This window comes from Delphinapterus leucas, chromosome 20 (assembly GCF_059928025.1).
Source record: "Delphinapterus leucas isolate spDelLeu-1000000601 "Yukka" chromosome 20, BTC_Dleu_Yukka2, whole genome shotgun sequence".
NCBI lineage: Eukaryota > Metazoa > Chordata > Mammalia > Artiodactyla > Monodontidae > Delphinapterus > Delphinapterus leucas.
This window is the reverse complement of record NC_143148.1, coordinates 29903469-29917730: the sequence shown is the minus strand read 5'-3', so window position 1 is coordinate 29917730 and position 14262 is coordinate 29903469. Positions and strand designations below refer to the sequence as shown.

Here is a 14262-nt window from a genome sequence, read left to right as displayed (position 1 = left end):
GATTCACTTTGTTATAAAGCAGAAACTAGCACACCATTGTAAAGCAATTATACTCCAATAAAGATGGAAAAAAAAAAAAAAGATTGCTCACAAAAAAATAAAGTCTATTAAACAAAAACAAATGTTTTTTCTAGTAGGTAAAAATGAAACCACACTGCAACTGAGTTATTACTAAAGTTGCATATTATTCTGAACGTTATGTTTACTAATTCGACTTCCAATTTTTGTGAATTTCAGCTTTTATGTTTCATCCAATTATCAACTGAGATATTATCAAATTATATGAGTTTTTTATAGGAATATTAACTCTACACCCATTATATTTGCAATAAAATGTTCCCAATCTATTGTTTTCCTTTTAATTATGGTTAAGTTTTTGTTTGTTTTTGATAATAAATCTTTCTGTTAAAGGCAATCATAATTGAAAGTTACAACAGACGTCTTAATACCTTATAATTTTCTAAATATAGAAGTCTATTGCTTTGAGCACATCAATGAATCACTTTCAAATATGAGACTACTGAAAATAGAAACCTATATCAAAATATACATTCACCTGACAGAGTGAATGAGTTTGAGAAATTCTGAATATGTCTCATATGAAATTAACTCAATGAGTAAAAACTCACCCCACCCCAAACCACCAAAATTAGAGCTACCTACCTGTCGCTGTAAACATAGGCGATTTCTGTCATGTAAATGCTGATGATTAGAAAGTGATGAATGCCAACTCCGAGCCTGAGTATGCAACTGAGTTTGAGCCATATCAGAAGGCCGTGTTACGAGATGTGAAGTAAATTGCCGATCAAGGTCATGATCTAAAACATGACTTGAATTATCTTGTCCAAATGCTGATTCATCAAATTGGGGAAGGAGACCCTCCTGAAGGAGGTCTTCTGGGTCAAGTCCTGTGAACGGCTCAGTTTGAGATTCCACTTGATGAAGTAAATTCTCTTCTAAAGATGAAAAGCCATTAGTTTCTACATGATCATTGAAATGGCCCATTTGAGTTCCTGAGTCAACAGGATCCGGGAAGTTCATGTGAACAGGAGATAATTTTGAATTGCTGTAATTACCCTGAGGATGTGATGAATGCAACATTTGGAAGTTATTTGAATGCAGCGATGTATTGGGATTTAGCATATGCTGAGTCGATTCTTGCTTGATTCCCCTATGAGGTGAAAAGGAATTACTCCCAGTAAAATCAGATAAAGTCTGATTTGTATGATTAGGTGCAAGAACTGCAGAGGACTGAAGAAGACTATTTGGTGACACATGATTACTGGAAAAGGAATAATGTGAAGAAAACTGCTGTGAATTACTGACAGAACAAGAAGTCATATTTGGAGAAGGTCCATTAAAATTTCCTTCTTGATGATTGCTACACTTCAGGAAGTGTACTGAAGGATTTGACGTTTGAGAAAATTGCTGCATCGAAAGGGACTGCTGTGAAGTAGATGCATTATTAATTTGTGGTGGATGGTTAACACTGACTCTGTGTGGACCAGAAACATTAACATCCATAAAATTTTTAGACTGGCTAAGAGAATTTTGCCCTGGGTTAAGATTATTTCTGTTTTGTTGTGAGCGTAGCGAAGTGCACTGTGTTTGTTGTTCATTGGCCTGAAATAAGGCAAAGTCATGGTGTGCCACAAAGCTTTTAGTTTGATGCATAGAGTGAGAATGTCCTTGTTGGTGAAAAGGAGACCCATTTTGACTTGAAATGCTAGTAGCTGTCTGATGGCCCCACATCGGACTGCCATCTGCTACATCTGGAAACAAACCATTGGGCTGGTTCTGAGGGTGGATCGGAGAACAGTTAAACTGAGAGTGTGGAGATAACACATGTTCAGCTGGGCTACCAAAAGACTGATTAACTTGGTGAAATTTCATTGAATCAAACTGATTTAACTGTTCATAATCAGTCATCTTCTGATGTGTTGGAGTACCTTGAACATGGTTCAGTGAGTCTATGTGCAAAGGTTCAAATTCTGCACCCAAGTTCAATTCATCAACTAGTGAAACAGGTCCTGGTTGTACAAATGCATCATCTGACAAACCTTCTAAGGTCTCACCAAACAGATTGGCATCATCAAAAAAGTCCATCATTGGATCTGTCATCTTGAAAAATTCAATAACAAACTGGGCTGTTCACTCCAAATGGAGTATATTCAGCTTCTCTGTAGTAGATATTAATGGATCATTTCCAAAGGTCATCAACTAATCCGAAACAGGTCAATGTTCATTATTGCTCTAGATAACGACATGTCAGGAAGTGTCAGAATCCTAGGAAATAAGAACAAAAAGTTTGATAATGAATATTCATTAAAGTTTTACAAACAAAGTTTACATATGATTTAAAAAACATAAAATCTCAGTGTACAGTATGTTTTGGTAGAGTAATTCATTGCAAATAGCTCATTAATATTCCTTACAAGGAATCGACATATATACACTACCGAATGTAGAATAGTTGGCTGGTGGGAAGCAGCAGCAGAGCACAGGGAGATCGGCTCGGTGCTTTATGACGACCTAGAGGGCTGGGACAGGGAGGATGGGAGGGAGGCTCAAGAGGGAGGAGATGTGGGGACATGTGTATGCATGTGGCTGATTCGCTTTGTTGTGCAACATAAACTAACACAGTATTGTAAAGCAATTATACTCCAATAAAGATCTATTAATATATATATATATATATATATATATATTCCCTACAAGGAAAAAATTGCTAGTACGGGGACATGACTATATGCATTTAAAAGTAATGATGTATATTACTTCATTTTGAAGTTCACATGTTATAATGACAGAATGTAGAGTAAACTTGAGAATGGAATGTCAGACTCTCTCCCATACCATGAAATGGCCATCACTCCCCAGCAGCTCTAGCATGTATAAAATATACATGTATTACATTTTAATGTTATGTCTTGCTAAGATAACTGACATCAGAATCCTCTTAGATTAGCAAGTGTGTTGTGATCTTTTGCTCTAGACCTCTTGAGCAGATAAAGCTACTATTTCATATGGTATATGTGGAGCTACATCAAGAAGAGCAACTGTATGAGGTCATGATAAGCTGGCCCTAAATGAGATAAAAGTTAGCCATCTGGTCAGCCGACAGACAACACAGACATGTGCTATGTTGGGGATGTTGCAATATATTGCCACCATGGTCCTCTTGTTCATCTACCATGGAAGATCAGCCTACTGACAGCCAACTGATTTAGACATCTGTGTAGCAAAACCAAGCACCTTTCTGTTAACAGTTATATTCGTTACTCTATCCCTAAGAGGCCCACCATTAAATCATTTGGAATAACCCGTTGCTTATTACAGCTACTAAACTGTGCAAATAAAGTGTATTGATAATCAAGCTGAGGCAAAAACAAACAGTAGCTTAAGCTAAGCAATAAATTAATCTTACGATAATATCAAGAGAAAAAATGATAACATTTATACACACACACACCTCATATACATACATACAATTTATGTGTGGAAAGGATCTAATAGGTTACTTGCTAATATGAAATGGCTGGCTAATTTTGTTCCAGGCTGGACTCATTCCAAACATTTTCAACAAAGGTAATTTAGGGTTCTGCCCCCACTGTCTTACACAGAGAACCACAAATGGAGATTCTTGCTTCTCTACATATTAGTTTATTCAAAAATTAGCAAAGGTCTAAGAAACTTTTCCAGAACTTCTATTTTGGGAGGTCCATTTTAGAAAATATAAATATCCTAAACAAAACGTCTGTTCACTATTTAAATGAAGAAATACTTCTGAAAAATTCTGAGAAGGAAAAACTACCAAAATCTATATTAATTTTACCTAGAAATGGACTTATCAATCACAATGGTATACAAATGCTTTAACAAACATATAATTTTAAAAAAGGTAAAAATGCAGAAAAAAGAAATTATTTTTCCAGATTTTATAATTGTGAGACAAAGCAGATAGAGTACTATATGTTCTGAACTGAACATAGCATTAACCAAAAAAATAATAATAATAAAGTAGGTTAAGTCACTTCTCTGGAACATACCTTATATTTAGCTATAGACTCTAGACAAGGGAACATCTATGTATACCTAACCCAATAGTCAGAAAAGCAATGTCCTATATATTTTTTAATGGACGTATGATTATTTACCAAGAGGAAAAAAGAAGAATTACAATGGAGGTTACCAAATCCAGTATGTTATCAAATACAAAGTACATTATTAGCTGATGTAACACGAAGAAATAAACTATGACATTATACCACTTTGAATTTTTATTTTATAATCTGTGAAATAACTTTTAAGAACATTTTTAGACTTAGACTTATTCCAAACGATTTGAGAATTTCCTCTCCCATGAAGTACTCTTTTTGGTCCATAAATACCTGACTGTTGCTCTGTAAGAAAATGTAGAATTGCTGTCATTTCTTCAACAACAAATATTTGCTCCACTAATATTAAATTTATGCTCTGCTACTCTGTCTCTGTGCCTCTCTGCATAATCAACAACTTTTTTTTAAAGCTGAATAATAGTGTATCTTTTTAGAGACATTTTAAGTAATTAAACATGTATAGTACCGATGTACATAGCCCAGCTGAAGTGATGGCAATATAAAATCTATGACTAAGTTTTTGTACACACAGGCAATGACAACTACTCCCTGACAGCCACCGGGCAGACAGTGACTGAAACACATCCTGATATCAGAGATATTAAAAGTAGAAAAAATATGCATCCTAGAATTGATTAATTTCCTGAATATTCAGAATGTATTACTTCAAGAGTTCAGAACCCAGTGCTACAAAAAACTACTGCCCAATCGAATGCTGAAGGTAAATTATCTGAAGCATATGACTTTAGTTCATATATTCTTAATTATTGTGATAACAGTGAACATAAAATATAAAACATTCTGAATTTATACTGTGTACTACAGGCTTGTACATTTGTTTTATTCTTAAGAAATAGTTAAATGTTTTTTAGAACACTGTTCTGGAAATAAGTTTATGATGTATCAGAGCAGTAATATTCCATTTAGGAAAGAAATGGTATAGTCTTTGAATTTTTGTACATTATGGTAGATTATGCTAAAGCAAAGTATTTTCTACATTTATGTAACCCGAAGCCTACTGAAAATATGGGGAGAAGTAAAAAGTTTAATTAAGAAAACAATTTTGCTATCTACTTTTCCAACATTTATTGATAAACAACTTCTAGGCACTAGGATGATTAATAACTGACCTCTGAAGGGGGATACAGACAAGTAAATAGACCATTACCAATATAATACAATACAATATTTGTGCTTTTATAAAAGTACAAACAGAAGAGGAACATCTAATGAGGGAAATGAATATAGACACCTTACTATACTAAGAAGATATACATTTCATATGCAACAAGATACATGTAAGTCATCAACCTTAGTTATAAAAACAGAAACTAAAGGTGAACTATGAAAACATGCCCATAAAATCTAAAAAAAATGGTCATCTTTTCTGATTTGAACAGTTTATTCTACAATTGATTAATTTCTTAATTGATTAATCAATTAAGCTCCTCTTAAGAGCTATCATCTTATTTCATTCTAGTAAATTTACTATTTTCCAACTTTATAAAAACATCGCATCAGTCCAATTTTAACTATTTAATTAAGCAAATATTTATGGACTGTCCATTACATCCAAAGAAGCTTTGTAGAAACTACAAAAGCCCCTGCCCTCAGGAAGTTCAGAATCTAAATGGGGGAGATAAGGAGTAATGGCACAAGAAAAGCACGTCATATACTGAATAAAATATGATAAACGTGGCCTGAGAGGCACAAGTTTATCTATAAGGTGATTTATAAAGAGAAGAGAGCATACTTGGCAAGTTATTCAGGAAAAGCTTCTTAGACCAATTAGCATTTGAAGGGGTCTTAGAAAAGGGATTGGAAGGAAAGGCCAGGCAAAGAATTCAGGAATAAAGAAATGGCAGGCAGGCAGGAAGTATATTTAGGAAATAGTATGACCACTGCAGAGTATATAAAAGGAGAAAAGTGGAAAATAAAGGTGGAAATACAAGTTGGAGCAATGCTGTAGTGGGCCTTATCAATTAAGTACATTAAATTAAGACATTTGGAGGACAGAATTCTTCTAAAGTTAAAACAAGTATTTAGAATCAAAAACAAATTACTTATCTATCTTCATTTCTACAGTCATCCGATGCCAAACATGATGATGATCATATAAAATGGATTCAAATATCAATAGGACAGAATCCCTGCCTTCAAAAAATTCATAATCTAGAGGGGAAGAAAACACATAAACAAATAATATGATATACGTCTTAGCAGAGATGTATACAAATCACTATACTGTGGTAGTACAGATCGGATAGCAATTAATTATGTCCGGAAAAGATCAGGAAAGGCATAGAGAAGAGGTGATGTTTGAACTGGGTCATATGAGTAAAAATAAGACCTCTAAATATGTGTTCTATAACAGAATATATATATATATATATATATAAACTTATATATATATATATATAGAATATATATATATATAAAAACTTACTTCAATGGTAAATTTACTTTCCTTAGTGTCTAATAGTTGCTTTTTCTCCAAGACATTTCTATATTCTCTAAGTCTCTCAATAATTTTGAGACTAAATGAATTAGGCTTCCCAGTAATTTCCACACATTAATAGCTTTTCCAACTTAATACAACCATTGATCCCTACCAAATTATTCAGTCCTCTATTATAGTCATGTCTGCAACATTTCTATACAGTATTAAATTTCTGCTACATTAATTTTTACTTTGTTTATGAGCTACTTATAGCTATTTCATATTTGTACCTGGAGAAAATTCAGTTTAGGATTCATCTCCTATAGAATGACTCTGCCTACTCAAGCCTGTCTAGTACTGTGCATATGATAAATAATAAATAATATTGCATTGTGATAATATATTACCTTTTCTCTCCAGCAGACTCTACACCCTTGGAAAAAAGGAACACCTTTATAATCTTTGTATCCTTAGTATGTTGCCTAGCATAGTAGGCATGCAATACATTTTTGCTAAATCAGTGAATGACTACACAGGAATTAGAAAGAACATGATACTTTAAACAAACACTAGACCTGAGTCCTGGCTCTACTACCTTCTAGCTGTATGACCTTGAGAAGATCACATACTTTTTGTTTTCATCTGTAAAAAAAACCCAAAGAACAAAAGTAACTATACAAAATATTAACTACAATCCTGTCTGCTCCAAAGATGAAAGGTAAAATACTCTACCCGTAAGCTGTAACCTCTATCAGGGTAGAGAACAGGTCTTTTACAATCCCCTCACTCTCTTGCATTGTACCTAAAACTGGCAAGAGCACAGAGGGAACACTAAAGAAATGCCCAGAGGTGAGCCAGGACAAGACATTTTGGGAACTACTCAATAGCATAATGTGGCCAGAGCATGCTATTAGCCCAACAGAGAGATGTCGAGAGGCAAGCAGAAGTCAGATATCCAGGTCTTTTATTAGCCATGTTAAGAAATGTGGACTTTATTCTAGAGGCAATAGGGAACTATTTCACCGATTAAAATTTCTTCTCTGGCTTAACACTTGACTAACATTTTTACTGTGACTACTAACATTTGAAGTTATTGTTAGATAGCAAATATCACCTCTTCCAATGACAGTGACCAAAACACTTAAAGTTGGACCCAGAAACATTTTTTTAAAAAATTAAATGATAATGACAAGGATATTAGTCATTTTAAAGAATATCCTGGGAATTCCTCTCTATTTGCTAGATGGGATGCTGCCCAATTCATGAATCATTTAATAAAGCCAATTAGATCTTTAAAATTAAAAAGAAAAGAATATTCTTACTTGGCAAAATAAAAAGCTGGCAAACTTGAGTCTGCCATTTCTTTGTTTAAAAAAAAAATGTTCTGTATACTTCTAGAAACAACTCTTGTTAAGGCATTCAAACTAGGCTTGAATACCTATTAGAAAGTTCTTCTTTACATCAAGTCAAATTTCCTCCTTCCTTTCTAGGCATTTACTTTGAGATTGTTTAAAATAAACCTAATTGTGACAAACCTTCAAATTCCTGAAGACTTATGTCTCCCTTAAAGCTTCTCTTTTCAAAGCTATAGGCAAAATATTCCCCATTTACTGAAATGGGAAAAATTTTATCTAAAATGGTTAAAATAAAGGTTTAATGTTAAAGGGATAAACCTTCAACTATTGGTCCCATATTACTAATTTCCCTAGGGCTCCTATAGTGCGTCTAAGTACATGACAGGTAGATAGTACAGAATTTACTAGCTTAACACTAGTAAAATTATGTGACAATATACTGGTAACCAGGTAAAACCACCCTGAAATAGTACTAATTAATTTTCCAATCGTGTACTACAGAATTTCTATCATCAGCTTGTCTGGTTCAGCTTAAATGAAGGTGATTTTAAGTTGGAAGGCAGACTTAATTACCATAGTTAACAGAACCAACATACAAAAGAATCTCAAGAGAATGGAGCAATGGATCAAATCTAATAACTTTTAACTATGGGGTTCTGTTTTCAGTACAGATAACCAATTCTACAAGTATATTCAGGTTGCAAATTCTACAGAGGCCAGGCCGGTAACATAAATGAGTGAAGCTGGCCAGAAGAGAACTATGGCTGACTATAAGTACAAAGGGGTGGCCACTAGACAGCTTCAGTTAATTGTTGTTTCTAAGTTTTAAAGAGGAGCTGGAAATTCCCTGATTTTTAATGTTGATAACTACTTCATATTCTTTATATAAAATGCTCTTAGATAGAAAACTATGTCCATATTATAAATGAACTCTCAGTATACTATTATAAATATATGAACTCTCCATACACTAATGTCTGAAATTAATGTGGCCTCAGTAAAAATTCCAGCGGTTTTTTTCACAGTCAGACAAGGTGTTTCTACTTAGACAAAAAGCAAAGCCAGGAAAAGATCTGAAAAAAGAAGGACAACCAGGAAGAACTAATCCTACTAAATATTAAAGCATTATAAAATTTCATTTATCAAAACATGGTGGTATTGACATATGAGAAGCCAAACAGATATAATAGAAAGTAACTTAGTATCTCAAATTGGGGGGAAATGAACTATAAAATAAACAAAACAATTGGATGGCCACCTGAAAAAAAGAGTTAGATCCCTATCTTGTTCTCAAACCAAGATAAATTACAAATGGATCAAAGATATAAATGTCAGAAATGAAAAACCATGAAAATACTAGAAGAAAACATGGACAGGGTCACCTTATTTTCTATTTATGGAACAAAATCTACATGTCATTTAAAGAATCACTAATTAGATTACACAAATAACTTTATGAAAAAATTCATAAATTAGGGAATTCCTTGGTGGTCAAGTGGCTTTCACTGCCAAAGGTGCAGGTTCAATCCCTTGTCAGGAAACTAACATCCAGCAAGCCGTGGCCAAAAAAAAAAAAAAAAATTCATAAACTAGATTACAAAAGAAAAGTAGCAAACTGAGAAATACTGCAACTCATTTACTGATGAAGTGCTCTTTTTTTTTTAAAAGGCCTTGTGGTGTGGGTTGCAGGATCTTCCCCAGCCAGGGACTGAAACCCAGCCCCCTGCAGTGGAAGCGCAGCGTCCTAACCACTGGACAGCCAGGGAATTCCCTGACGTGCTCATTTTTAAATATATCAAGATTTCCTACAAAATACTAATAGCCTAATAAAAAAATGGGCAAAGGATACCAAGAGTCAGTTCATATTCTCATTCAAAATAAGAGAATGTCAATTAGAACCATACTGATATACCATCTTTCACCTATCAGACTCACAACAATTCCAAAGTCTAATAACACATATTAGTGAAGTTGTTGGAAAAAAATACTCTCATATGACCGCTGTGAAGTCTAAAATGGTGAAATCTCTAAGGAGAGAAATTTGCCAATATCCATAAAGATTTCAAGTGCACATACGCTTTGACTGAACAAATTCCCTTCTAACAATTTATTCCATAAATATGTTCATGTATGACTGAAATGGCAGATACAGCTATTTATTGCAGCATTATTTGCTCCAGCAAAAGACTGAATATAGCCTAGATGTCTATCAACAGGATGCTGGTTAAACAAAATGTTATATTCACTTATGCTGGTCACACCAAATCTGGGTATAATATTCACACCTGAGTGTTTAATTTAAAGAAGAATACAGACAAAATGGGACATACTCAGAGGACAGCAAGCAGATTGGTGAAGTTACTTGAAACCATGCTTCTTAAAGTTTCTCTCCTCAGTCCTCGCCTCAGTCTAGATATCCTCCCTGGGTAAGCTCATCCTCTATCATCTACCTGCTGACAACTTTAAAATTTTTATGTCTAGTAGTATCTTTCCAGCTGCCTCCTGGACTTCCCCATAAGTATAAACTCAACAGGTCCCAAACCAATCTTTCTTCTAAAATCTTTCTCCTACATTTTTTATTTGGATAATGGCAGTGTATAAATAAAACCAACCTTTCTGCCCAAAATTATTTCCCCACTGTAATCTATCGTGCACATTGTGACCAAAGTTAAGTTTTGTTGAAACAGAGATTTGATGATGTCACTTGTCAAAGGAAACCTATTGTTCCCTAATGCTGACCATGTGCCCTTCAAATTTTTTCTCATCTCCAGTCACCACCCCACCATCTCTCCACATCCTCTACAATCTAATCACACCAATCTACTTGTTATCTTTCTATAATGTCCTATTGTTCATTTTCCACGCTATTACTCATGCTATCTGTAGGACCCCAAATGGCAGATCTAGAATGATAGGTTACCAGAAAACTATAGGGGAAATTATTTTGGCTCAATGTAAGAAAGGAATTTGAAACAGAGCTATCCAAAGACAAAGATAATGAGTTCCTTATTACTAAAGTTACATATTCAAATTTTAAACAGGCTAACTGAGACCTCAAAAGAGATTTTGTAAAGAGGAATCCAGCAGCATATCGGTAACTGACTAGTAAGACTTAAAGTTCCTTCTGATCCTGATATTTTATGAATCCTGGCACTTGAGAACTCTTGGTTTTAATGTAGTACCTCAGAGTTACTTATTAGTGAGTTTCAACAAGGTTTATAGGCATACAGATAATCTATACTACATCATTAATTGATCTAAGAATTTCACAGTAACTACCTCAAATCTGAAGATGCTATGAAACTGCAAAAAATTATGAATTTAAATATACTTCAAAGTAATCCTAATAAACTGGGGGGGGGGATCATCCTATTCAAAAAATAGGATGAAATGCAATACTAGAAAGGTTAAATTCGAGTTGATATAAATAAACCTAGGAACTAAAACTGTCACTTCAATTATAGAATGGAAAATTATTCACAAGGTACAAATTAAACACAGAGAAAAAATGGAAATAAATAGCTAACCAGAGTCTAAATATGCATCCTCAACACAGCTTTAGGGAAGCAAATATAATAAAGCTATTAAAAAGCATATACTGGGGCTTCCCTCGTGGCGCAGTGGTAGAGAGTCTGCCTGCCGATGCAGAGGACACGGGCTCATACACCGGTCCGGAAGGATCCCACATGCCACAGAGCGGCTGGGCCCGTGAGCCATAGCCGCTGAGCCTGCGGGTCCGGAGCCTGTGCTCCACAACAGGAGAGGCCACAACAATGAGAAGTCCGCATACCGCAAAAAAAAAAAAAAAAAAAAAGCATATACTACCTTATAAATATAGAAATACAGAGTATTATATAATATGTGCCAGAACATACTCCTGCTATATTATTTAGATGGTTACTAGAGTCTTTACTTAAGCAAAATGAGAAAAGTTTTAATAGAAAAAAATGAGCATCATCAAAATTAAAAATTTCTGTACTTCAAAGGATATGAAGAAAGCGAAAAGAAACCCCATGGCAGAATGAGATAAAGGGGGTGACAATGTGAGAAAAATTCTGCAAATCATGTATCCGATAAGGGACTTATATCTAGAATATATTAAAAAAATTCCTACAACTTAATAGTAGACAAATAATCCAATTAAAAAGTGGCCGAGGGATCTGAGTAGACATTTCTCCAAGAAGATATACAAATGGCCAATAAGCACATGAAAATACAGTAAACATCATTAGTCAACAGGGAAATGCATACCAAAATCATGAGATACCACTTCATATACACTAGGATAGGAGGAAAATAATAACGGAAAATAACAAGTGTTAGTGAGGATGTAAAGAAGCTGGAATTCTCATAAACTGCTGTTAGAAATGTAGTCAGTCTGGCAACCCCTCAAACAGTATACACCCAAAGAAATTGAAAGGACTCAAACAGATGCTTACACAACAATGTTCACTGAAGCATTACTGATAAAAAGAGGAAACAATCCAATATCCACCAACTGATGAATGGTGAAATAAAATGCAGTATATTGATATAATGTTATATTATTTGACAGTAAGTACTGATACATGCTAAAACATGGATGAGCTTTGAAAACATGCCAAATGAAAGAAGCCAGTCACAAAGGACTACATTTATATGAAATGTCAAGAATAGGCAAATATATAGAGACAGAAAGCAGATTAGTGGTTGTCAAGGGGTGGGGCCAGAAGGATTGGTGAGTGTTGGATACAGGTTATGGGGGTTCTTTGGGGGACAATGAAAATGTTATAAAATTACTTTTGGTGATAGATGCATAACTGTGAATATACTAAAAGTCACTGAATTATATACTTTGGGTGAATTATTTAGTATCTGAATTATATCTCAGTAAAGTTATTTTATAAAGAAAAAGTTATATGGGCAAAATTATTTTGAGTCTTCTAATTTTCTGTTATCTCTCTTAAATAAGGATGAAGGTTATAGTGGTCAATTAAAATTTTATTTTCTTCAACCTCATTATCAACTAATTTTACTTGGCAAGTGTTTGCAAGGCAGATTCATTTTTTCTGAGAAAAAATAAAGCAAGTGAATTTGCTTTGAAAGATTTAGTCAAGTTACAATGGAAGTCTGTTAGTCTTCTCAAATAAGATATTTCAGCTATCCAATGTAATTTTGAAACTATGGCAGTGTTAAACTAAGCAATTAATGGTAAATACAAATTATACTCTTGTAAAATTTTAAAATAAATAAGAACTCTAAAATAAACATACTTTTTAAATGACTCAAGAAACACAGCTTTTGAAAATAAGCTATTGTGATTTTTTTTTTTTTTAGTACGCAGGCCTCTTACTGCTGTGGCCTCTCCCGTTGCAGAGCACAGGATCCGGACGCGCACAGGCCCAGCCGCTCCGCGTGGCATGTGGGATCCTCCCGGACCGGGGCATGAACCCGTGTGCCCTGCATCGGCAGGCAGACTCTCAACCACTGTGCCACCAGGGAAGCCCTACTGTGATTATTTTAATCAAAATTTAAAAGTTCAATAAACAATGAAACTAAACTGATCCTTTCTGATGCTGTCACAAATGATAAAACCTGTTGTCTATCCTACACACTTATACTTTCCATATAAATGCAACATATTGTTTTATTATCATTAAAAACAGTAAGTGATGCTAGAATTGAGGAAGAGTTTGCTTTGGAATGTCACATGACAACTCAGAAAACATCAGCATAATATTAATGAAAATCAGAATTTGAAATTTAATTATCTAGAATTTTTATTTTTTAAAAGGTAGGAAGTCCAGAGACTTTAAGCAACAAATACTAATTGAAAGGATGTAAATAATAAGTTAGTATGGAATCAATATTGCCCTTCAGTTATATAGAGCTGGCCCTTTAAAAGGTAACAAGGACTGCCAAGTTCTGTACCTAATAAGAATGAAAGTAGGGGAGCAACTGTACTCCTCCCATCCAGGTTTTTATATTCATTTCTAGATCTACTTTCCTCTCCTCTTCTGAGGACCTTACTGATAGGATACAGATACTCATATACCAGAATAACAATCTCCCACTCACAAGCCAAACTATTTCTGATCAAATTCCCAACCACATCACAAATAAATCTGAAAAATCACAGAAGACATTACTTTTTAATTTCCTCTGCTTTAGATTTTTTTTAACTTAAAAAATGTTTCGTTTTTGTAACAAGCAGTAAAAAGTTAATACTCTCTTTCCTCTGCCTTCCTTCTCTACTCCTACCTGCTGAGGGACACTGTAACAGTCACTCTTACTTCTGTCTCCTGAGTCATCAATTTTTCTCATTCTACTAGATCATTTTCACAGGCATACAAACAAGCTGTTATTATAG

At 34.3% G+C, this 14262-nt stretch overlaps 1 protein-coding gene across 20 annotated transcripts in view; it reads right to left on the bottom strand.

Annotated features, from left to right (window-relative positions):
* CHD9 (chromodomain helicase DNA binding protein 9) overlaps nt 1–14262 on the bottom strand; it is a 236622-nt gene that overhangs the window by 154425 nt on the left and 67935 nt on the right. For 12 of the 20 annotated variants that reach the window (XM_022555133.3, XM_089903036.1, XM_089903034.1 and 9 more), the window contains exons 2-3: nt 6182–6290; nt 664–2286 (exon numbers count right to left, since the gene is read on the bottom strand). In XM_022555133.3, the coding sequence (XP_022410841.1) occupies nt 664–2121 (1458 nt within the window). In that variant the 5' untranslated portion in view covers nt 2122–2286; nt 6182–6290. Of the gene's footprint in view, nt 1–663; nt 2287–6181; nt 6291–14262 lie in introns of those variants that run through there. The other 8 variants (XM_022555138.3, XM_022555136.3, XM_089903037.1 and 5 more) reach the window with 3 other exon arrangements.